The sequence below is a fragment of the Desmodus rotundus genome, chromosome 7 (genome assembly GCF_022682495.2).
Source record: "Desmodus rotundus isolate HL8 chromosome 7, HLdesRot8A.1, whole genome shotgun sequence".
Classification (NCBI taxonomy): Eukaryota; Metazoa; Chordata; class Mammalia; order Chiroptera; family Phyllostomidae; genus Desmodus; species Desmodus rotundus.
The window spans coordinates 12,088,880-12,110,488 of NC_071393.1; the positions used below are offsets into that span (position 1 = coordinate 12,088,880).

The 21,609-nt window shown below is 50.1% G+C and overlaps 2 protein-coding genes across 2 annotated transcripts in view; one reads left to right on the forward strand and one right to left on the reverse strand.

The window, feature by feature from the left end:
• Positions 1–305: 305 nt before the first annotated feature.
• On the reverse strand, positions 306–6,297 carry ISCU (iron-sulfur cluster assembly enzyme). The gene is made up of 5 exons (XM_024567124.3): positions 6,100–6,297; positions 4,434–4,547; positions 3,507–3,617; positions 1,719–1,797; positions 306–773 (listed from the first exon to the last, which is right to left on the reverse strand). Exons 1-5 carry the CDS (start codon positions 6,211–6,213, stop codon positions 688–690), a joined length of 504 nt encoding a protein of 167 aa, XP_024422892.1. The 5' UTR covers positions 6,214–6,297; the 3' UTR covers positions 306–687.
• Positions 6,298–7,570: 1,273 nt separating this feature from the next.
• SART3 (spliceosome associated factor 3, U4/U6 recycling protein) overlaps positions 7,571–21,609 on the forward strand; it is a 28,336-nt gene continuing 14,297 nt past the window's right edge. Inside the window, exons 1-6 of the mRNA XM_024566585.4 lie at positions 7,571–7,965; positions 12,652–12,778; positions 13,060–13,164; positions 16,077–16,261; positions 17,287–17,338; positions 18,740–18,864. Coding sequence (XP_024422353.2) covers positions 7,654–7,965; positions 12,652–12,778; positions 13,060–13,164; positions 16,077–16,261; positions 17,287–17,338; positions 18,740–18,864 — 906 coding nt within the window. The 5' untranslated portion in view covers positions 7,571–7,653. The remainder of the gene's footprint in view (positions 7,966–12,651; positions 12,779–13,059; positions 13,165–16,076; positions 16,262–17,286; positions 17,339–18,739; positions 18,865–21,609) is intronic.

Consider the following 21,609-nt stretch of genomic DNA (forward strand, 5'->3'; position numbering starts at 1 on the left):
GCACTTGTCAGATTTCAGCACGTCACACACTAGTGAAATTACAAAAAGAATCTTCTGCTTTCCCTTTGACTTGTCAATCTATTATTATTTTGCAGAGAGCAACCAAAAGTGATGGCCATCTCCTCTGGCCTTCACCCTCGTCCCCTAAAATGGGACACCCGGCTCTGTACAAGTCTCCGTAGTAGCCTTTACCCGCCCTGTGCTCAGGGGTGTGTGTGGCCACCGCCCAGCATTCGGGAACCCCAGGGGCTCTGGGAGGCACTTTGGGGTGAGGAGTCCAGGAAACACGGCCTAGCAGAGGGAAACACTGTCTTACGTTCTTTTATTTGTCACATATATGCAGATCTGTTTCACGTACAATACTTGGCTGTCAGATATCACACCGGGGCATTCTGTGGGCGGTCTTCCCCAGACAGATTCGGGTGAAACACATCTCCGTGCACTTTGCGGACGAGCAGCACTTAAGACTTCGCTACTGATGGCGGTTTGGAGGCCATCCACACGGTTCCACATAAACATAACTGGGCTAAGGCGACAAAAGGGGCTGAAAGAAAGCACAGGATTCCGAACAATTAACGGTGTATTTTGCTTGCGTGACAGCCACAGTGTGAATGGCGAGACTCCTGGGCTGCACGGCGGTGGGTGAGCGGCTGCAGTGCAGTGTCCTGTGGGCAGCTCCGCGGGGGCTCACTTGCTCTCCGCCTCCCCTTTCTTGGGTTCTTGTTTCAGTTTGTAATCGGCCAGGGCGGCCTTGATCGCATCTTCGGCCAGCACTGGAAGGAAGAGAAGGAAAGACAGCCTCAGTTTCTAGACAGACAGAGCGAGTCTCAGGAAGGGAATTTCTGAGCCGGATCCCCCCCGGCCGTGGCTTTGGAGATGGAGTGGGGGCTAAGTCCCCGGGGTTCCGGGTTAGTTTCTGAGTCTCTATGGATCTACTTTCTCTTCTGTGAAAATGGACAATTGTGCTTTTCTTGCTGGGACTGTGTGAGGACTCACATGGTGTGGCTGGCACACAGCAGGGACACAACAAATGTCAGTCCTCACGGGGAAGACTGGAGTAGGTGCCGTGGATGCTGGGTAAGCTGGCTGACATAACCTAGGTCACGTCACTCTCCACTGACCCTGAGTATGAACTAGGGGGGAGCGAGGCTGTGGAGGAAAATCAAAGCCGGGGCGGGGGGGCTGGAATGGTGGCACCAGGCCAGCCAACAGGGGATTCCAACAGTGGACCCTGAGCTCAGGTTCTGGTGCCCGACAACACCGGTGACAGGGCCGGGCTTCGTCGGAGGCCGTGTGAAGACATCCATAAGCTAAGCCCTTCGTTCACGGCACTCAGAATTCCAGCTCAAGTGGAAAGAACTCAGGGCTGAGCAGGCTGCTTGAAGACTGCGTTATCTGCCCCTGTCCTGGCACTCGGTTCTTCCATGGGCGCTCCCCTGGTCAGAGGCCCCGCTCTGGGCTCGTTTTTAACTGATCTGGTCAGTAAACCCCCATCAATCTATTAAGGTGCTGTGGAGCGCTCAGCTTGAGGCCCGGCGCACCCCACCTCCCAGTAAGTTCCCCCAGAGGTGGTATGAGACCCAGGGCTCAGCCCTCTGGCAGTTAAGAGGGACAGACTCGTGACTACAGAGGATCTGTCATCATTCCGCCACCAAAGCAAGGCCACTCTAGTACGACCCCCCCCCCCACCCCTCCCTGCCCCCAGAGGGTGGACTCACTGGAGCAGTGCAGCTTCACGGGCGGGAGGCACAGCTCCTTGGCGATGTCTGTGTTCTTGATGGTCAAGGCTTCCTCCACCTGAGAGGCGTGTGGGGGAGAGAAGCAGTTAGCCATGCTCTGTCTGGAGGACAGATGATGAGAAAGGGAAGGCCCTCAGGGCAGGGTGTCAGGGGATGGTTTCTGCTAATAACCCCCAACAAAGGCTGGAGGACCTTCTAAGGACCCCCACTTGTGTGTCAAGGCTGCAGGGGGGGTCTCAGATGCAAGGTGCACACAGCTGTGTGGCCTGGCAGGGACGCTTCAGTGAGCCGAGAAGAGACCCTGTGCGAAGTCTCTTGGGAATCAGATTTGCTGGGTGGGGGCCAGTGGCTTCCTGCGCTGGTTCTGTGGGTACCAGCTTCTCTGATGTCCTTGTTTCAAATGTTTGGAACGAGTCCCTTCAACCATCAGTGCTGATGGAACCGGGAGGTCGCAGAGGTGTCGGACAGGCTGGTGGCGCTCCGGCACGGGGACAGCGGCACAGGTAGGTCTGGGCTGAGAGCTCTCTGTAGGCTCTTCTGCTTAACCACAGAAGATGGTGCCTGGGGTGTGGTTGGGCCCGAGGGCAGAAGGTTCCTCGCCCTTGGGGAACAGGGGCCCAGCAGCTGAAGAAAAGCCAGATTTCCCCATCTTTCTGTTCCCCTAATCTGATGGTTCTGCTAACTCCACTGAATTACGAGTTCAGTTCTGTTTCTGGAAACTCAGATGGAAGGGCCTCAAGGTCAAACAAAGGTCACCTTCTTCCATTTTCTGATTGCAACTCAAAAGGCCCCTAAGGGCCAGGTCCTGGGAGCACAGGTGCCGTGTGTCCTTTTTGCCCCTTTCCCTGCAGACAGCTGACGACAGATTGCTGCAGAGCCACCTGCTGCCAGAACAGGTCAGGTGTGTGCTGCTTGGGCCCAAAGGAGCTTGCCAGCCAGCAGGCCCCGAGCCACAGAAAGCAGGTGGCAGGTGGCGTGGCAAACGCATGCGCTGTGCTCTTCTGCACGACTCAGCTCCCTGCACACTGGCGTCCCTGGGGCTGCAAGGACGAGCAGCCTGCAGCTGGGCTTTTCTGGGAGGCTTCAACGATGACCAGAGTTGAGAGGGCACAGGTTTTCACTGGGCTTGTGGCCTTGACTCCACAGCTGCTGGGGAAAGAGGCTCTGGCAGAGGAAAGGACGGAGCTGTTCCAGCCGCTCTCTCTCCACCCTCAGAGGGCCTGTGACCAGCCGTCCGGGTCACTGTCTGGATGTGCTTGCTCACTTTGCCCCCACCCGCCAGGTGTTTTGGGTTCTTCAGTCCCCCCCGTTAGCACAGGCCAGTCTGTCATTTCAAGAATCATCAAAGCCACCTGCAGTCCTTCCCGAACGCACGGGAGAACGCAAACCACCGTGCAGCACCCCGACCCGACCGAGATTCCTGAGAAGTTGTAACACCCCCGGCAACCTTGGAGAAAGCCAGAGGTTTCTTCTAAGCTCTATTTTGTTAGATAAAGAGGTCGAGGATCTTTTTTATATTTAATTAGAAACAAAACACCACAGAAACCCCCAAATGATAATGATGAACAACCCCCCCCCCCAAGAAACTAAAAAACATTAATAAAAGTATTCACCATTCCCAAGGTGGAGAAGAACTGAATAAAAATCTGGGTAGGGGAAATTAAAAATCATAGTCCCCCCCCCCCCCCATCTCAGGCCCTCCCCTAACTGAGTGCCGTGTTGGGGGAGCACGTGACTTAGTTCTGCTGGATCTGCCGGCAACCTTACCGTCTTCCCTTTCACCCACTCGGTGGCCAATGAGCTGGAGGCGATTGCAGAGCCACAGCCAAACGTTTTAAACCTGGCGTCCACGATCTTCCCCTTCTCATCCACTTGAATCTAGCAAAGAGACGAGGTGGGCCACTCGCAGAGGCCCGCTGGGGCCCTCCCCAGGAGCTCTGGTCTGCTTTCCCCGCTTTAAGTTTTGGCATTACCTATTGCGTTTGCTTTGAAGAGTTCAGTGATAGAACGTTAAACACAGGAATGATTATATAGAATTATATTGGCCTAGCTGCTGAAGAGCAGCTGAAAAACATGCCCCCTTCGCAGTTTTTTTTGTAACCCTAGCCTGCTTTTGGCTATGAAGTTCTGCTCACGGCTGCTATGTCAACCCACCTCTGAAAACACTGGGAGAGTCACACTCAAGGGCTCTGGTTTAATGCTGTTTCCTCTGCCACCATTAGTGGCTCCGCCCCACCTTGCTTCTGTTTTCTAAGATAGCCTAGGAGACTGGCAAGCCGCCCTCCCACCGTGAAGGAGACTGCCGACAAAGCTACAGTTTACCCGAAGTGCCGCTACCTTCCTGTTGTCTTCAGTTTAGGGGGGGTTTGATTTATTGGATTTCTCCTCTAGCTGGGGATTGCTAGCTCAACGGTTGTGGTTTTCCTTTGGTCAGTAAAATTCACAGAACCTTTTACTTAAATGACAGTGGAACTTAAGCTGATTCAGCGGGTAGAACAGTGCGATCAGTTCACCGTATCAGAAAGGGTCAGCGCGGTGTGCCAGCAGAAGAACTAGGATTCGGGCTCGGCTCTGATCGTTTCTAACACCGACTCACCCCCGCTCACCAGGGTCGAAGTGGAGAGCAAATGAAATGGCTCGTGAACCCTGTGCGCACACAGAACCGTTACCACCACCGATGAAAACCAGCCGTACCTGCAATTTCATTACATCGCCACATGCTGGGGCCCCCACCAGGCCAGTTCCAACATTTTTAGCTGTCTTGTCAAGAGACCCCACGTTTCTGGGATTTTCGTAATGATCAACGACCTGAAATGAGAGCGTTACGAGAAATCACATCACTCCTTTTTGGTCCCGACGTGATGGTGAGTGTGGCGTCAGCAATGTGGAGCTTGGCGGGCGTCACTAAATACCAAATGTCACCTCATGTCAGCGAGAACCGTTTGTGACCCAAAGTCTTTTTGCATCCTCTCTCCAACTACCTTGAGAGATTTGTGATAGTGGAGGAAGATATGTTTTAGCTTCAAAGGGTTTTTAACTACATGTAATTATTTGACCTTTGCCCATCTAAATCACCAGATTTGGGCTCAAATGACTCTTGTTATTTCCAAATAAAACTGTTCTCAAACGATAATAATTTCTACTCAAAAACTCTAAAAGCAACTATGGTCCTTAAATTGAAGGCTTTCCCAGAAGCCTCAAGGAGACTGTTACAGAGGAACAATGCTATGAAAGTGTCCAATTCTGGCTGATGATAAACTGAGTTCCATCACGATTTCAGGGCCCTGAAGTCTCCCCGGTGCAGCAGCGCACCCTGGTGGCTAGAAGGTCGCCAGCCCGAACTGATTCAGCGTGCACTGTCAACAAAACACACCCCTGGGTGGGGGAGGAGCAAAGGCCTTGGAGAGGAACTGAAGCCAAAACAGAATAAATGTCTACTCAAACTGGCACACAGAAGGCTCTAGTAGCCTTGAGATTTTTAACCAGTTAGCCACAAGTACACCGGTCGTCCAGTCCCTCTTCCCCCCCCCCGCCCCGACCCGGCATGGACGTTAACTCCAAGCCTACGGACCTACCTACAAGATAATATCCCACCGGGACTTTTTGCCCCAAGTTGATTTACCGATTTCTTTGGTTAGTTGCTTTCCCAGCGCTAGAGTCTCCCGTCTAAGGGACTTCACGCCCCCGGAAGGCAAGGGCTGCAAATTACACACCTATTCCTATGCCCCGCCCCCAAACAAAAGGTGAACAGGAAAACAGGATTGTCGGTTACGCGTCTGACTCCCCTCGGAGGTTTTGTGCTCCTACAGGAACAACAGCGGCACCATAAATGGTCCCCATGCGCTAGGCACGAGTATCGCGTGTAGGGGGCTGCTAAGACATCCCTTTTACACATGGGAAAAGAGCTTCAGCGACTTTCCCAAGGTCACTTGGCCAGGGCAGCGGCCTGGCTGAAGCCGCAGCCCGTCCGGATGTGTGTCTCTCCAGGAGTCGGGCTGGCAGCATGTCCTAACGGGACCCTCCTTCCTGGGCTGTTCAGGTGTTTAGAGGCTGGGATGCACGACGGCAGCCAGCGGCAGGGCCCGAGGGCAGTTTTTGTTTCCTGCGTGGTTAGTGTCACTGCGCAGCGAGAGAAGTTGAGGCAGATCTGCGCGAGGGTGCGGCCCCTCTATCCTGGGCCGGGGGGCCGTCGTTACCCTGGGCGCTAGCCTGGTCTCCCCAAGTGGCGCAGAATCCCGCGGCCACTCCTCTTTAGAATGAGCCTCAGCCCAGCGCCGGCACGCACAAGTCCCCTCGGCGATCCTAGTACTCCCGGCCCCCGATTGCTGCGGACCCCACGCACCCCCTTGCCCACCCCTACCTTCTTGTGGTAGAGCCGTGCCGGAGCTGATAGCTCCCGGGCCGGTAGGCGCGGTCTCTGGAGCAGCAGGGCCGATGCCGCTCGCCTTAGACGACCAGCTCCAGCCGCCGCCATCTTGCGGCCTTGCGCCTGCGCAGGCCGAGAGCGAGACCAAGGGGGAGGGGAGCTCCTGCGAGCCGGCTCCGAGCTTAGTGCGCGCGCCCTCTAGGACGTCACCGCGATTTCTGGCCTGCGCCGTCACCCTCCGAGCACGTGTCGGCGTCCCACCACGCCCCTCGGGGGAGGCGGGGCGCAGAGCGGGAAAGTCAGAAGTCGCTGGAGGGCTCGTTCTCCTTGCTGGGGTCTGGATGTAAGAGGATCGATATCAGGCTGGAGTGCAGGACCCAAGTTTACGTCCACAAAGCCCCCCGCTGAAATACAGCGTGGAGGATCAACCAGTCCACCTTTCTTAACCCCAATTTGCAGCCTAAGACATTCAGGTTCAGAATGGTTTAGTAACTTGTCCAAGGTTGCTCAGAGTTAGATTCATTTGGGATTCAAATTTGGACAATACTGAGTTAGAATCCTGGTTTTGCACCTTCCAGGTCGTGTGACCATAGGAAAACGACATCAGCTCTCTAAGCCTTGGTCTTTTGTAATACGTAATTCAAGGACAATTCATTCATGGGCATCTCTGTGTTGAGCGCCAACTATGAGTCAAGGTGCTATACTAGGCCTTGGGGATCCAACGGAAAGAAAAACAATTCCTGCCTCACCAAGCTTGCTCGTGAAGGAGAAAGGCAACAAGTAAACATACCTATACTTTCATACCTCAAAATGGGATGATTAAAAGGAACGATCACTGATTTAGAGCATGTCTTGATTTAGAAACATTTTTTTCTGTATAAATAACAGTAAACTCAATTTCTATGGCAATACCTGGCAATTTAAAGTTTCTAGTTAAATGCTTAGTAATGTAATTTATTATGTTGGTTTGCAGAATATGAGCTTATACAACGAGAAAACTCACACGTGTATTTAACGCCTACGAGGCACCAGGCAAAATATAAAAGGGAGGATTCTCTTTGGGAAATGGGTTTTTCTTATGAATGGTGCAATTGATCCCCGAGGACTTGGGGCTTTCTCTGCGTTTCTCACTCGCTGGGAATACTTGAACCACACGCCAAGGCAGACTAGGCGACAAGGTATTTATTTATTCTCACCATCGTTTTGACCTTCTCAACATGGCGCCAAACCCTTAACTACAGTCATCACGCTCCCGCCACGACTTCCTCTAATGGCCTCCACTTCCTGTCAAAGACCCAACTCTGTCCGAAATTGAGACGGAACACATGCCGTACTAGTGAGTTTTTTTTTTTCCTCGCGAGAACTTCTACAGAAGTAACGAAAATAAAATAAACTGCGTGTACTGAGATATTTCCCCATCATCCGAGGCTCCCATTTCCCCTTCCGGTGGCGGGAGAGCGCGGCGTGGGTCAGGCGTTCGCCGCGGGCAGCTCGCGCTCCAGCGGGTCCTCGGCGGCGGAGCGAAAACCCGGGAGTCACTGGCGCAAGATGGCGACGGCAGCCGCAAGCTCGGCTTCAGAACCCGAGGCCGAGCCCAAGGCGGGGCCCGAGGTGGAGGGCGAGGAGGATGAGGTTAAGGCGGCGAGAACCAGGAGGAAGGTGTTGTCGCGGGCAGTGGCCGCTGCGACGTACAAGACGATGGGGCCAGCGTGGGACCAGCCGGAGGAAGGCGTGAGCGAGAGCGACGGAGACGAGGAGTACCCCACGGCTTCCTCAGCGAGCTCCCCCGGCGAGTACGAGTGGGAGTACGACGAGGAGGAGGAGAAGAACCAGCTGGAGATCGAGCGGCTGGAGGAGCAGGTGCGCCTGGGGGCGGGCGGCGGACGCGCTCCCTAGGTCCCCAGGCCCCGGCCCGCCTGCCGGGTGCTGAGCGGCGGTGCAGCCGCCGGGGCGCTCACTGCTTGCCTGGGGCTTTTCGGGCGTCATCCCCGTGAACCCTCGCAGCGGCCCAGGGAGGCGGTAGGTAGAGCAGTCCCCGCTTTGCGGGAGGACATGGAGGTCCCTCGCGAAGGGAGCTCGCTCAAGGTTATACTTCCTGCACGTGGGGAGTCAGGCTTTGAACTTGGGGCGGATTTCACGACTCCCGCCCCTGACCGCACCCTTCGCCTGTGCCCGGCAGCTGCGATGAAACTCCCACGACCCTCGTCGTGGGGTAGGAAATAGTGTTGATCCCGAGGCTGAGACTGGAGATGGGAAAGTGGAGATGGCCGCGTCCGGAGGCTGACGCCCCCTGTGGATGATCCACACCTGGGAGGATTTCGTTTCTTTCGCGTTTCAGTTTCCTCCACTGTAAATTGGGAGCAGCGAATCCTTCGCCACGTGATTGTCCTAACAGCAGTTAATTGTCACCTAGTTGTTAGGTGAATTCTCATCTGTTAGCTCCTGTGTAACCCAGGGTCCCAGCAGGAAATGGTGGCGCTTTCAAACTAGGGTAATTTGAGAAAAGGTTATTGGAGGGACTGTGTGTTCATTAAAGGGCTGGGCAGGGAAACCGGGGGGCAGGTTGGTGTCCCAGGGCTGGTCACCGCGGGACCTGTGCTCACGCTAAGGCCCGAAGAGGTGAGGGGCGTGACGGGTTTCCCGGAAGGGTGTGCGGCCGGGGCGCCCGAGAGGAGGGGAGACCTTTGGTCAAAGGGCGCGGCCCCAGCTTCCTACCAGGGATTGTGCAGGGGGGAGAACACCTTGCCCTGCCTCTCCTCCTCTCTGCAAACGGCTGCCGATGCTTCCGCTTGGGCAGACCCCGCTGGGAGCGGGAGAACGGAGACCCCGTCTGTGGGATCCGCGCAGCAGGGCAGAGGGGGCGGTGCGGGGGCTTTGGAGGGACAAGCAGATGGAGCACATTCTTTGTCACTGACAGCCCAGAAAGCAGGTTCAGAACAAATGAGGACATTTGTTCAAAGTCATTCATAAGGGGATTTGAACTTTCTAGGTTGTGGACCAGATGCCGCACTGGATGTGAAGTCACTAGTGACGTGAGGTCGCTCACCTGGGTCCCTCAGCCTTGCTGGGTGGGAGGAGTCCCTGTAATGTCGTCTCTGGCGGTGGTTTTGTTACCTGGTGAAATGGTGATACCCTCCATTGGTGTAGCTCAGTGATTTTTAGCCGTCGTGCTGCAAAGCATTTTTAAAACATGCGACACCTGACTATTAAGTTGGGGGCACTGACCTCTGTTCCCTTATTGTCGAATAAAAAAATGACATCAACCAACACAACAATAGCCATCCGGTATGAATGAATCAAAGTTAACACTTTTTTTTTTGTCAGATTGGCAAAAATATACAAAAAGTATATTTTTGGTGTGCTGCAGAATCTTGGTAGCTGATGTGTGCCGTGAGACGAAAAAGGTTGAAAATCGCTGGTATAGCTTGTCCCACTGACTACCCCCGAGTGTCAGAGGGACCAGGCGGGGTGGGCAGGTGGTTGCCATTTCCGCTGTCTGTAAATTAGATGCCCGCGTTCATTCGGTCTCTTGTTCACTCAGCAGATGCACTGTGGCATAGGGTGCCAGGCTGGCTGCGTCCCTGTAGACGCCTGGCCTCGGGCCTGCCGAGGAGCCGTTGGGCTGACTTGGATCTTACTGTTGGGTGAGGTTGGGGAGTAGGGTTACCTGTTTTAGTGGAAGGGGAGGCTTGGAAGCAGAGAGGTGAAGTCCTGGCGGAGGGTGACGGCTGACTAGAGAGGAGGGAGAGTCAGCGCAGGCGTCGCCGGGGCACTGGTGCTCTGCAGGTGGTTGCTGCCCTGCTTCAGGCCAATGGGGGTGGGGTGGAGCTCAGAAGGTGACCCTGCGGGATGGGATCTGGCTTTATTTATCCTCTTTGTCCAGAGATCTGTAAAGGGCTTTTCTAGACCTCCCCCTCACCTCATTCTAATCCCACAGCCTCTAGTTGCTGCTGGAATTGCCCTCATGGTGGAGCGCGATGGTGAACAACCCTAGAGGCCTGGGAAAGACTCAGGTGGCACGGATGCGATTTCCAGTTCTCCTCCCTGCGGTACCTGTCTATGTAACAAAGGCAGAGCGCTCCCATTATTTGCGTTTGCCCTGAGGCTGAAAGTGGCACAGCGTGGTTTCTCAGAGCCACTGCAGCTCTCTGGCCTGTGCCATCAGGCCCAGGTGGTAAGATGAGGGTTGTTACAGTGCCTCCCCCCAGGGCTGTTGTGGACCTTAAGGGACACCGTGGGTGTGAAGCTGGGGCAGAGTTGGCATGTAGTAGGTGCCATGGCAAGGCCTGCTCCCCTCTCCTTCCGCTGCCTTGCCCCTGGTGGCAGCACGTGTCCTTTGACAGGCCTCTGTGACTTCTCCACCCCACTCCAGGGCGGGCTGTTGGGGTTGGGACTCAGTGGGTCACTTCGTGCACTTGGCCTCCTCGCCTCTTCGTTTGAAGTGCCCTTTGTCGTTACTCACCCGAGACCGGAACACACCAGCAGGTGTGCTCGCTCCTTGTCGGTGCCGACTGAGCTCTGCGGAAATGTCTCAGATGCATCAGCTCGCGTTTAACGCGCAGACTTCCGGAGCACCGCCCATACGTATTCATTGTTTTGTGGCGATGAAGTGTGGCAATCAGATGAACACCACGAATCCCCCCCCCCCCCCCCCCCCCCCCGCAGTGAGAACTTCCATCAGAAATTTAGACCGAAAGTCGTCTTTAGAGGCAGTTCCTCTACTTCAATGACTTTTATCCCTTTTGCTTCCGACCTACACGCGGTCACATGGGGGCACTGACAGAGGTGCTGCTCGCACTCACTGCTGAGCACCCGCCCGCCCCCTTCACACCAGAAAACACGTTCAGACCTGGGTGAGTGTGTGGTGATGGGGTGACAGGGAGAACCTGGAGTGTTCTTTAGTGAGGAAAGGACATCTTGCAGGAACTTAATTTCTTTGGCTGTTGTTACTCGTGCGATGGACTTCACAGTTGGTTTTGAAACATGGGTGTGTGGCGAGAGCCAGAGGTTCACTCCAGCTCCTTCCCGGTTTGAGTGAGGACACTGAGGACCGGTGGAGGTCGGAGCACTGGTGCCCTGACCCAGCCCAGTCCTTTCTCAGAGAGTCACGGTGATCGAGGGATGGGTTCAGCTGGTCATGTTTGGGGGTACCTTGCTAAAAGTCTTAAGGTTTTTAAGAGAATAGGTCATGTTCTTATTTGTTACTGATTTTTCTTTATCTTTTTGTATGGGAATTGATACACACACAGTCACATCTGTAAACGATAAAGTGTGGCAATCAGATGAACACCACGAAACGCCGCCGCCCCCCACCCCCCATGAGAACTTCCATCAGTACCATTGCAGGTCTGTGGGCATCGCTCCTGGTCCATTGCTCTGCTTGCCCCTTCTACCTTGCCCTTCCTAAAACCCAGGTGACTACTTCTTACGCACATCGATGTTTCTCCCTCTCTTTCTCCCTCCCTTCCCTTCTCTCTGAAAAGAAATATATAAAATCTTTTAAAAAAAGATTTTTAAAAAATTTTATTTTTAGAGAGAGAGGAAGGGAGAAAGAGAGGGAGAAAAACATCAATGGATTGCCTCTCGCACACCCCTAACCGGGGACCTGGCCTGCAACCCAGGTATGTGCCTGGACAGGGAATCGAACCGGTGACCTTTCAGTTTGCAGGCTGGCGCTCAATCCATAGAGCCACACCTGCCAAGGCCATCCCTACTTTTAAATATTATTGTTTTGGGTATCAGATACTCTTAAAGCTTTTGCCATCACAAGCATTTCAGAAACAGCAGGAGAAGGATCATTCGTTGCGCTTACCCACTTCCCTGCTGTTTCTGTCGTTCCTTCTCACCGATGCCAGAGTTTCTTTAACCATCTCCCTTCTGTCTGAAGAACAGGTTCTTTGAGTTTCCTTTTGTCTCAGAGGTATGATAGCTTTTTAAGCACTTATTCAATTTGTTTAACTTTTAGTTTGAAAAGTTTCAAATGTAAAAATAAATATTTATTTGCCTTTCTTTCAGCTTCAATAGATATGAATCTGTTGTTACTGTTTTTACCACTAGGCATCTTTCCCTTCTTTTTCTTTCTGTTTAGTAAAAGGAAAGAACTGTTACCGATTTACCTTGCACGTGCTAAAGCGTGTTACCCAGTTATCATTAAGATCTTCCCAAGAACCTTATGCGTTAGAACATAGCAGCATCCCCCTCGTATAGATGAGGGAGTGGAGGCTTAGAAATGTGAGTAACTTGCGAAGGTTACACTTTGTGTTTATTTGTTTCAGTAGAATGTTTCCTGTATTTTAGAGAGAACCAGGGGTGTTGTGCCGGGAATTGTAACAGTTGAGGGAACTTTATGGTTATTATAAAAAGCTTCTTGCATTGATTTTTTCCTTTTTCCTGAGGGTAAGTGTTCCGTTTCTATTTCAGAGGCTTTCTCGGATTGCATGTTTATTTTGTTCCTGAAGACATGTGCAGTGTCACCAGTGGTGAGAAAAGCTAAGTTATTTTGACGATGGCATCTTAAATGCCGACTTCTGTTTCTCTTCCCTTCAGCTTTCCATCAACATCTATGACTACAACTGCCACGTGGACCTGATCCGGCTGCTCCGGCTGGAAGGCGAGCTTACCAAAGTGCGGATGGCCCGCCAGAAGATGAGCGAGATCTTCCCTTTGACTGAAGGTAACCCCGCGGCAGTCAGGCTGCTGTGCTGGACGGAGTGTGCCGTGTGTAGAATGCCCAGCAGGTGTGCAATACTGTGATGGTAGGGGTTTGGTCTTGTTGGACCCGTTACCCTTCTGCGTGCTTGGTGCAGCTGGTAAGACCTGAGTTTCTGTGAACTGTGCCGGGTTGTATAATGATGGAGGGAACGTTTGCGTGCTGATGGCTCGCAGTGAACTTCCTGCTTTCCGGGCGCCCTCGGTGAGGCAGGTGGTGACGCGGGGGGTGCTGTTGTCTTGCAGAGCTGTGGCTGGAGTGGCTGCACGATGAGATCAGCATGGCCCTGGACGGCCTGGACCGAGAGCACGTGTACGACCTGTTCGAGAGAGCCGTGAAGGATTACATCTGTGAGTCCCCTGTGGGCCCTTGCGGGGGCGGCGTGAGGCAGGGCTGCCCCGCCTCCGTCCGCGGTGCACTTAGCCGTGTTACACTTCATGGAGATGGGGGTTTTTTAAATACAAATTGAAGGTTTGTGCTAACCCTGTGTTGAACAAGTCTGTTGGCACCATTTTTTCCAACAATCTCAGGTAAGCATTTTTGACAATAAATATTTTAAATTAAGGTATGTACATTGCATTTTTCTAGACAATGCTTTTTTTTAGACTAACACTTAATAGACTACAGTATAATGTAAACATAATTTTTATATACACTGGGACACCATAAACTTCCCGTGACTTGCTTTATTGTGATATTCGCTTTATTGCGGTGGCCTAGAACCAAGACAACAGTATCTCGTCTGCTGTACAAGTAGAAGAAATATTTGTAGTAAGTGGATGAATATAATCACACCCAGCATTTATCTGGCAGGAAAAATTTACATGCTATTTCCAGATGACTGAAGATCTCCTTTTACACATTGAATTGGTTTTTAGAAGTTTTGGACAGAATGCAAATAAAAGTATTTTAAAACTTCAGGAAATAATTCCATATTTACAGGAAATTGCAAAAATAGCTCAGAGGGGTCCTGCGTACGTACTTTACCCAGTGTCCCCACTGTCTTATAACACTAGTTCACAGTCAGAGCTGGCGATTGACCTTGGTGCAGTATGTGTATGTACTTCTGTGAAGTTTTACCCCTGTGCAGATTCCGGTAGCCACCACGGCGTCGGAGGTACGCAACCCTCCGTGACCGCAGAGCCCGGCCCTGTCTCCTGGCGCTGGCATTTTACCAGTGCCGGTGAGGTGTAGGTTCCTAACCTTCCTCTAAGTCCCTTCACCCTCCCCTGTCAATTGTTAGTTCTCTAAATATCGTCTCTACGTACATTGGGGACCTCATCGGACAATGCTATGGGCAAATTGTTCAAAAAGCATGAAAAAGACCCCCCGCTCACTTAAACATCCTTCCTCCCCCGCCTGATTTTCCTCCCTCTCCACTGTGGGCATTTCCCCTTGTACCCTTACCAGCCAAGAATGTCAATTTTTTACTTTTTATGATCCAAATAATGAAAATGGTAGGTGTCTTGTGAATTTAAAATTACACTGAATGTGCTTTTAGATGCCGTCCCTGTGCCTCTGCTCAGATGCGGCCGCCCCGTGGCCTCTGAGAACCTCTGACAGTTTCAATGCACGACGTTCCACGTTTTCTGCTGGTCCTGTTACCCCTTTCTTAACGTCTCCGAGTCATTGTTAACAGCGCCCGTTCTTTTCCCCAGGGGTCTGCTGTTCTTCCCAGGCTGTGATGTGTTTTGGTGCTTTATGGTTTTGTAGTCATTCCTGCTGCTAGCCTGCTGGGTCACTCAGTGCTGATGACAGCGCGCCTCCCCTTCCGCCAGCGGCTTCAGGGCTGCGGGGGTCAGGCACGAGATGACCGCGCTCCTTAGACCGAGCCTCGCCCGCAGTTTTGAACAGGAGCCCGAGGGGTCCTTGTGCTGTTCTCAGGAGCTTCAGTCTGTGGAAGTTGTGTCACTGGTTTTGAATGTTGAGAAGCCACTTTTGCCTGCTTTTTAGTTTTTTTTTTTTGTTGTTGTTGTTCTTTTTAATTAGTTTTCTACTCTTTGCTTTTAGTTTTTAACTATTTTTTTTTTCATATTTAAAAATGCCAAAGATAGCCTTCCTTTATTTCTTGCACATGCTCAGCAGTGATGGCAGGCTGTCTGGGAGGTGGCCCATGCCCAGCAGCAGGATGCGGCTGTGCCCTTTGGCTCTTCGGAGGTTTTGAAAATCCTCTGTCTTGGAGGAACCTCGTGCAGAGGCTTCATGCCCGTTTCGGAACCTGGGATCTCATGACACATCCTTCTGTTTGTCTCTTAGAGTCATTGTGGATTCTGTACTCTTGGGTTTTCTGAGTTTAAAATAGTGTGCATAGTATTTGTCTGTCTAGATTGTTTAAATGTTGGGAGGAGCCATGGCGTAATCTATTGAAAATCACCTTCTCTTAGTGGAGGAACTGTTCATCTGTGAACTTGACTTACGCTCTCACTAAGGCCTTCACCTCCAAGAGCTAGCTCATTTCCATTGTTAGTTTGCAGCCCATCTGGCAACCATTTATTGGTGAGTGAAAACAGAGTAGCTAAAATGTTGGTCAGGTTCTTGAAATAAGTCTACTTCAGTGAAAAAGCAAGTCTCAGGAAGACATACAGTAAGCCTCAGATTGGCTTCTCAATCTAATATTTTTATTTTACAAAGTTAGTGCATAGGCCTCTGAAGTTATTTTCAGGTCTTTGAAAAGTATAGGCAAAATGTGCACAGTAAGAGTTGACGCATGCTTACAGAGAGCCTAGTGCATTACCTGGTCTTGCAGCTGTGGGAGTGAGCACGTCAGCAGTCGAGGGAGGGAGACAGGGCAGCCAGGCCTTTCTGTCATCGTCGTTTAAACATCATTAACATAGAGATGTAAAACAGATTTCTAGTGATGGGATTGCTTTTATTTTTTTTCTTTCACTTTGAAAAATTCTATGCTTTGAAATCTTTCTGAAGATTGATTCAGATTTGTAACTATTTTCATTGAAATTTATTACTGGGTTCTTTCAGTTTTAATAAATAAGCTTTATAATCATGGTCATTTTACATATTTTACCACCTGGCATACAGTGTTATGCAGTAAAATCGCAACAATTACATGTGGTGGGAACATTGTTTAGATACACCCCTTTCAGCCTGCAGTATCAGTGTAGGTGAATTGGGGTGCTTACTGATGATGCCCTTACCTTTTTGTATGAATGAGTACGTTTTTGGTGGGCCCCTTTCTTTTGTTATACACTATTTTTGGTATTTGGTATTTCACATTCTGCACTAATAGAACATGTCTCATTTTCAGGTCCAAACATTTGGCTAGAGTACGGCCAGTACTCAGTCGGCGGGATTGGTCAGAAAGGTGGCCTTGAGAAAGTCCGCTCTGTGTTTGAAAGGGCCCTCTCCTCTGTCGGTTTACATATAACCAAAGGACTGGCCATCTGGGAGGCCTACCGGGAGTTTGAAAGTGCCATTGTGGAAGCCGCCCGGGTGAGTGCCCTGTCCCCCGGCCAGTGCTGGCCTTTGGCTGATCGGAGCTGGTTTTGTACGTGCTCTTAGAAGAGCACAGCTCATAGCATGGTCTTCACCAGTCCCTCAGTGAGGGTGTGGGCAGCAAAATAAATGAAGTCAGTGTCTTTGTGAGCCACATGATTTCTTCAACTGTAAAGCACATGACCAAGTAATTTGTTCCTGATATCTAGAGATACTACTGTTTTAGTTAGTGGTTCCAGGATAAAGTGTAAGAATAACTGTTATCACTAGTCCCTGACCCCAGCACATTCAGTAGAAACTGAGAGATTTGACCCCATCATAACTGCATTGTGTTAGACTACAATATGTAGTATTTTACCATCCCACTCCACTGTGTGTGAGTGCACAGTAGGTTATTATTGATGCATAGTAAAGCCCTCTGATAGATCATTATTACTACACTAGCCCAGTCCCTGTAGAAAAATCGGCAGTGGTGCCTTTGGTGACCCTGACGAAGCCATCGGGCTGACTCCTTCGGCTGGCGTGTGTGGCTCTCCAGGCTCAGACCTAGCCCTGCAGGGACTCCGTTCCCACCGTCCTCCCGACGCTCTTGCACTTTCTGGTCACTGTACTTCCGCTCACGACGTTCCTCAATGGGGAGTCATTTTCCTGAGCGCCTGCAGATGCATCCCGTGTGCAGCAGAACTCTGCCCTCAGAACCAGCTGAAAGCAAGCCACACTACTTTGCTTATATGATAGGCTGCCTCACTGTAGCCCTTTGTTACGTTCCTCCTTGTTTTCTCCCCATCATAAATACTTAGTAACAGAAATAACTTTTATTTTTGTACTTCTTGCAGCTTTTGACACAATACCTTGTGTGTAAGAGGTCATATTTCTTCTTTTTAGTTTGAAATTAACAATGTGTTAAAATAATTTTTCGAGGTAGGAAGAACCAAAATTTGTCATTCACTGTGAATTTACTTCTTTAGCCCATGGCTGGCTTCCTTTCCCCTTTTGACTGGGAATAAACCTTTGATTCACAGCTGGAGAAGGTGCACAGTCTCTTCCGGCGACAGCTGGCCGTCCCGCTCTACGGTAAGAGAAATGGCCTCGTCAGGAGCCAGCCCTTCAAGGTTTTTAAGTGCTTTTGGATATGTCACGTAATTAGGCCTCTCCCAGCGTTCCGTGCGGCGGATGTGGCTGGTGTTCTTACTATCACTGGACAGTGTCTCTGTGGACCAGGCCCTCGGTGAAAATGTATCTTGACTTGTTAGTGCTCAGGTGGGTTATGAGGGTCAGAGGCAGGACATCTGACTCCCAGTCAGGAGGTCCCAGTCACTGGCGGGGTGGGGGGGGCTCGGAAAGGAATAGGGAAACTGACTCCCTGTCTTTTCTGGGAACTTTGTCGGATCCGACCTACATTCTGAGCGTTTCCTCTTCTGTGACGGAGTGGGGATTTTACATGGGCTGCTATCATTCCCCGGCGGGGGGATTTGATTCAGGGCACCGTCCGTCGGAAGTATTCACACTGAATTTATTGGGGTTTTTGTAGGGTTCTCCTTTTGGGCGAGTGTATTTTGGCAAGCCAAGCCTTTGAAGTCCTAGAGCTCGAGTGTGGGCAGCTCTGGGGGGTTGGCGCAGCCACCTGTTTGTCCTTTAGTCGTGGGGTGTGCTGTACCCCTCAGAACCTCTGGGCAAGTTTACTTGGGCCTTGGTGTTATTTCTCTCTTTTCTTCATGGTTTATGTGGATTTGATTTAACAAATTATAAAGTGTCTCCAGGCAAACCTTTGGGTGATAGGCAGAAAATGCTAGAATTGAGCTGGCTTGTAGATTTCCTGCCACATACCGGTGTGAGGCAGCATAGCGAGTGTACTGGTAGAGCGTGAACTTGAGCTAGACTGCCTGGGTTCCAAGCCACCTTGCTCTACCGTTTCCTGTAGACAGTGGAGGTAACCCTCAGTGCAAAATGGAGATCCCAGTAAGACCCGCCCCGTAGAGTTGTGAGGGTGTAGAACCTGGGACGGGCCAGGGGAGTGTTGTTAAAGCCTTGCTGTCAGTTTTATTAACTGATTTTTTAAAAAGATTTTACTGATTTACTTATAGAGAGAGGGGAAGAGAGGGAAAGAAATAGCAATGTGTGGCTGCCTTTCACATGCCCCCAGCTGGGGACCCGGCCCGAAACCCAGGTGTGTGTCCTGACTGGGAATTGAACCGCGACCTTTCATTTTGCAGGCTGGTGCTCAGTCCGCTTAGCCACACCAGCTAGGGCTCATTAACTGATTAATTAGTTGGTAGGACTGCCTGGGACAGTACTTTGAGACAGTGTCCGGCCAAGTCTGAGCTCAGTAGAAGGGTTCAGGATTTGATCAGTAAGAGCTGCTATGGCCACAGATGTGGGAGGGGTGAGTGGCACCCCAGTCTCCCGGTTTAGTCTGATTTTGGATTGATAAAATGCAATGGCAAGACCCATGGGACTGAATCCATCTTTCAACAGATATGGAGGCGACATTTGCAGAGTACGAAGAGTGGTCGGAAGACCCGATACCGGAGGCGGTGATTCAGAACTATAACAAGGCCCTGCAGCAGCTGGAGAGATACAAACCCTATGAAGAAGCCCTGGTAAGTGTTGGCTCCTTCCCAGTAAGCTTCCCTCTGTAAACTTTTCCCTCATCGATAGTTGCAAGTAAAACGATGTCTTTAAAACTTGTTTGTTGTGAAATATATAGAGTGTATAAGTGTGTTCTGCAGTTGACATACTAATAACGAAGTGAACATCCGTGTACCCACCACCCAGGTTAAGAAATAGAGCATTGCCAGTACCTTAGAAGTCTCCTATGTGCCCCTCTCCGATTGCCTCCTCTTCCCTCTCCCGAGAGGTAATCACTTTCCTGACTTTTGTGATACTCATTCCCGTGCTTTTCTTTACAGTTGTACAACCTATGAACGTGTCCTTAATAGACTGTTTAATTTTGCTTGTTTTTGAACTTGTATGTAATGGGATCATGCTGTATATTTTCTTTCAACATGTTTTGGGGTTTCACTCGCTGATAAGTATGGCTCCAGTCCACTTGTCTTGCTCTAGGGTTGTATGTAACAGTGTATCCAAGTTCTTAGGGGGGTTGTTTGCCAGGTTGTGCGAGGAGCGGCGCGTTGCTTTGACCACTGACGCATCTCTTGGTAGGTACACGTGGAAAAGTTTCCCTAAGTGTACCCCGAGGAGTGGAACTGTTTTCCAGGTTATCGATCTGCACGTCTGCCAGCGGCATCTGAGATTCCTCACTGCCTTAGCTAACCTTGCATGTTGACGTACTTAAATTTAGCCAGTTTGTGGAGTCTGAAACTGGTGTTTTAATTGGCATTTCCCAGATCACTAATGAACTTGAGCACCTTTTCACATCTGTTGGCCATTCAGGTTTTCTTTCTTTGGGGAAGTGCCTGTTGAAGTTTTGGACGTGTTTTCCTTTTGGTTTATCTTTTTTTCTGATTGATTTGTGGGGGTCTTGGAACTTAATTCTTCCTTTCGGTTGTATGTACTGTAGAATATTCCCCCCAAGGTTTATCTTCTTACTTTTAAAAATGGCATCTTTTCACGACCAGCCTTAATTTTAACCTAATTGGATTTATCGTTCTTTTCCTTATGGTTTGAGCTTTTGTTATGCTTAAGAAATCTATCTATAGTCCGAAGTCATTAATATACTTAGCTCTATTTTCTTCTGAAACTTTAAAATTTTGTATTTCAAGTTTAGGTCTCTGTTTGCAGTTGATTTTGGTGTGTGGGATGAGGCAGGGTCCAGTTCTGTTTTCCTGCGTGGGGAACCTGTTGTCCAGCGCTGACTCCGATAAGTCCGCCCTCCCGTCACTGTTAGCTGTCCCACATCTCTCAGAGATGAGCTGGCCATTCACGTGTGGCTCTATTTCTGGCCTTTCTAGGCCGTCTCCACTGGCTTATATGACACTGTAGTGTTGATAACTTTATCAGTGTTGATCTTAGGTAGCATGAGCCCCTTCCTTCCTGTTCCTCTTCAGGAGCGTCTGGGCTTTCATTAGCTCTTAATGCTTTCATGGAATTTCGAATCAGCTTCCCAAGGTCTGTGTTGTAAAAAACTGTTGGATTTTTTTTAATTGGAATTGCATCGGATCTGTAGATCAATTTGGGGAAGAATTTACACCTTCTAAATGTCAGATCTCCCCATCTGTGAACATGCCATAGGCCTGTGCTACTTGAAATAGACTCTGGCCAGCTAGTTCAGTTGGTTGGACCATTGTTCACGTGCCAAGGTTGGGGGTTTGGCCCCCTGTCAGGGCACATGCAAGAATCCACCACTCAGTGCATGAGTAGGTGGAGCAACAAACTGGAGTCTGCTTCTGCCTCCCTCTCTCTCTTCCCTCCCCCCCCTAAAAATCAATAAATAAAATTTATGCTAAAAAGGAAATAAAGGCGGCCTTGTATTTCTGTAAAGTTTTATACAGTTATAAATTCACTGGTTTCTTGAACACATTTTTAGATGCTATTTGATGCTATTGAAAAAGGTATCTCTTTAAAGGTTTTTCTAGTTGTTTCTGTTATATAAAATGTGATTTGTTTTTTATATTAATTTTTATCTACCTAACCTGCTAGATTCTTATTAGTATTAATAATTTATGGATTCCTTTGGGTTTTCTGTGTTGTATGTTTTCTTTTAACAATTATTATTTGTAAGTGGCGTGCTTTTATCTTTCTTGGTTTTAGAATACTTTTAACTTCGTCTGCCACGCCTGAGACTCAGACTCTTGTTGTCTCGTATTCCTGGCCTTTTTGTTTGATCCACAGGCATTGTTGTCAGTGTTGTATCATACAGGCCAGCTTGTTAACGTGAACTCCCTGCCTGTCCCTCCCGCTTTCTTTCCTCTTCTTTCCTTCATGTGTCCTGGACTTTTCATCTGGAATCACTTTTCTTTTGCTTGTGGTCCACCAGGTAGGTAGAGTCTCCCACACCTGACATTTGCTAGTAAAAGGTTTTCTCACTTTTTGTTTGTTTGAACAGGTTTTACTTTGTTGCTCTCCCTGGAAGTTAATTTCTCAGGGTATAGAATTCTAGACGACAGTTGTGTTCTCTCAGGAATTAAACGTATCTGTCTGTCTTCTGGCTTCTGTTGCTGCTGTTGAGAAGTCAGCTAACTCTTGTTCCTTTGAAGGTAACCCTTACTTCTTCCTCGGGCGACTTTAATACCTCATTGGTTTGGCTTGATGTCCTGCAATTTCATTACGGTATGTCCAGGTGTGGATATCTTTGTATTTATCCTCTTGGTGGTTTGTTGGGTTTCTTGGCTTTGTTTTTGGTGTCTCGTGCTTAGTGAGTGAGAACACAGAAGTTGAGAGCCAGG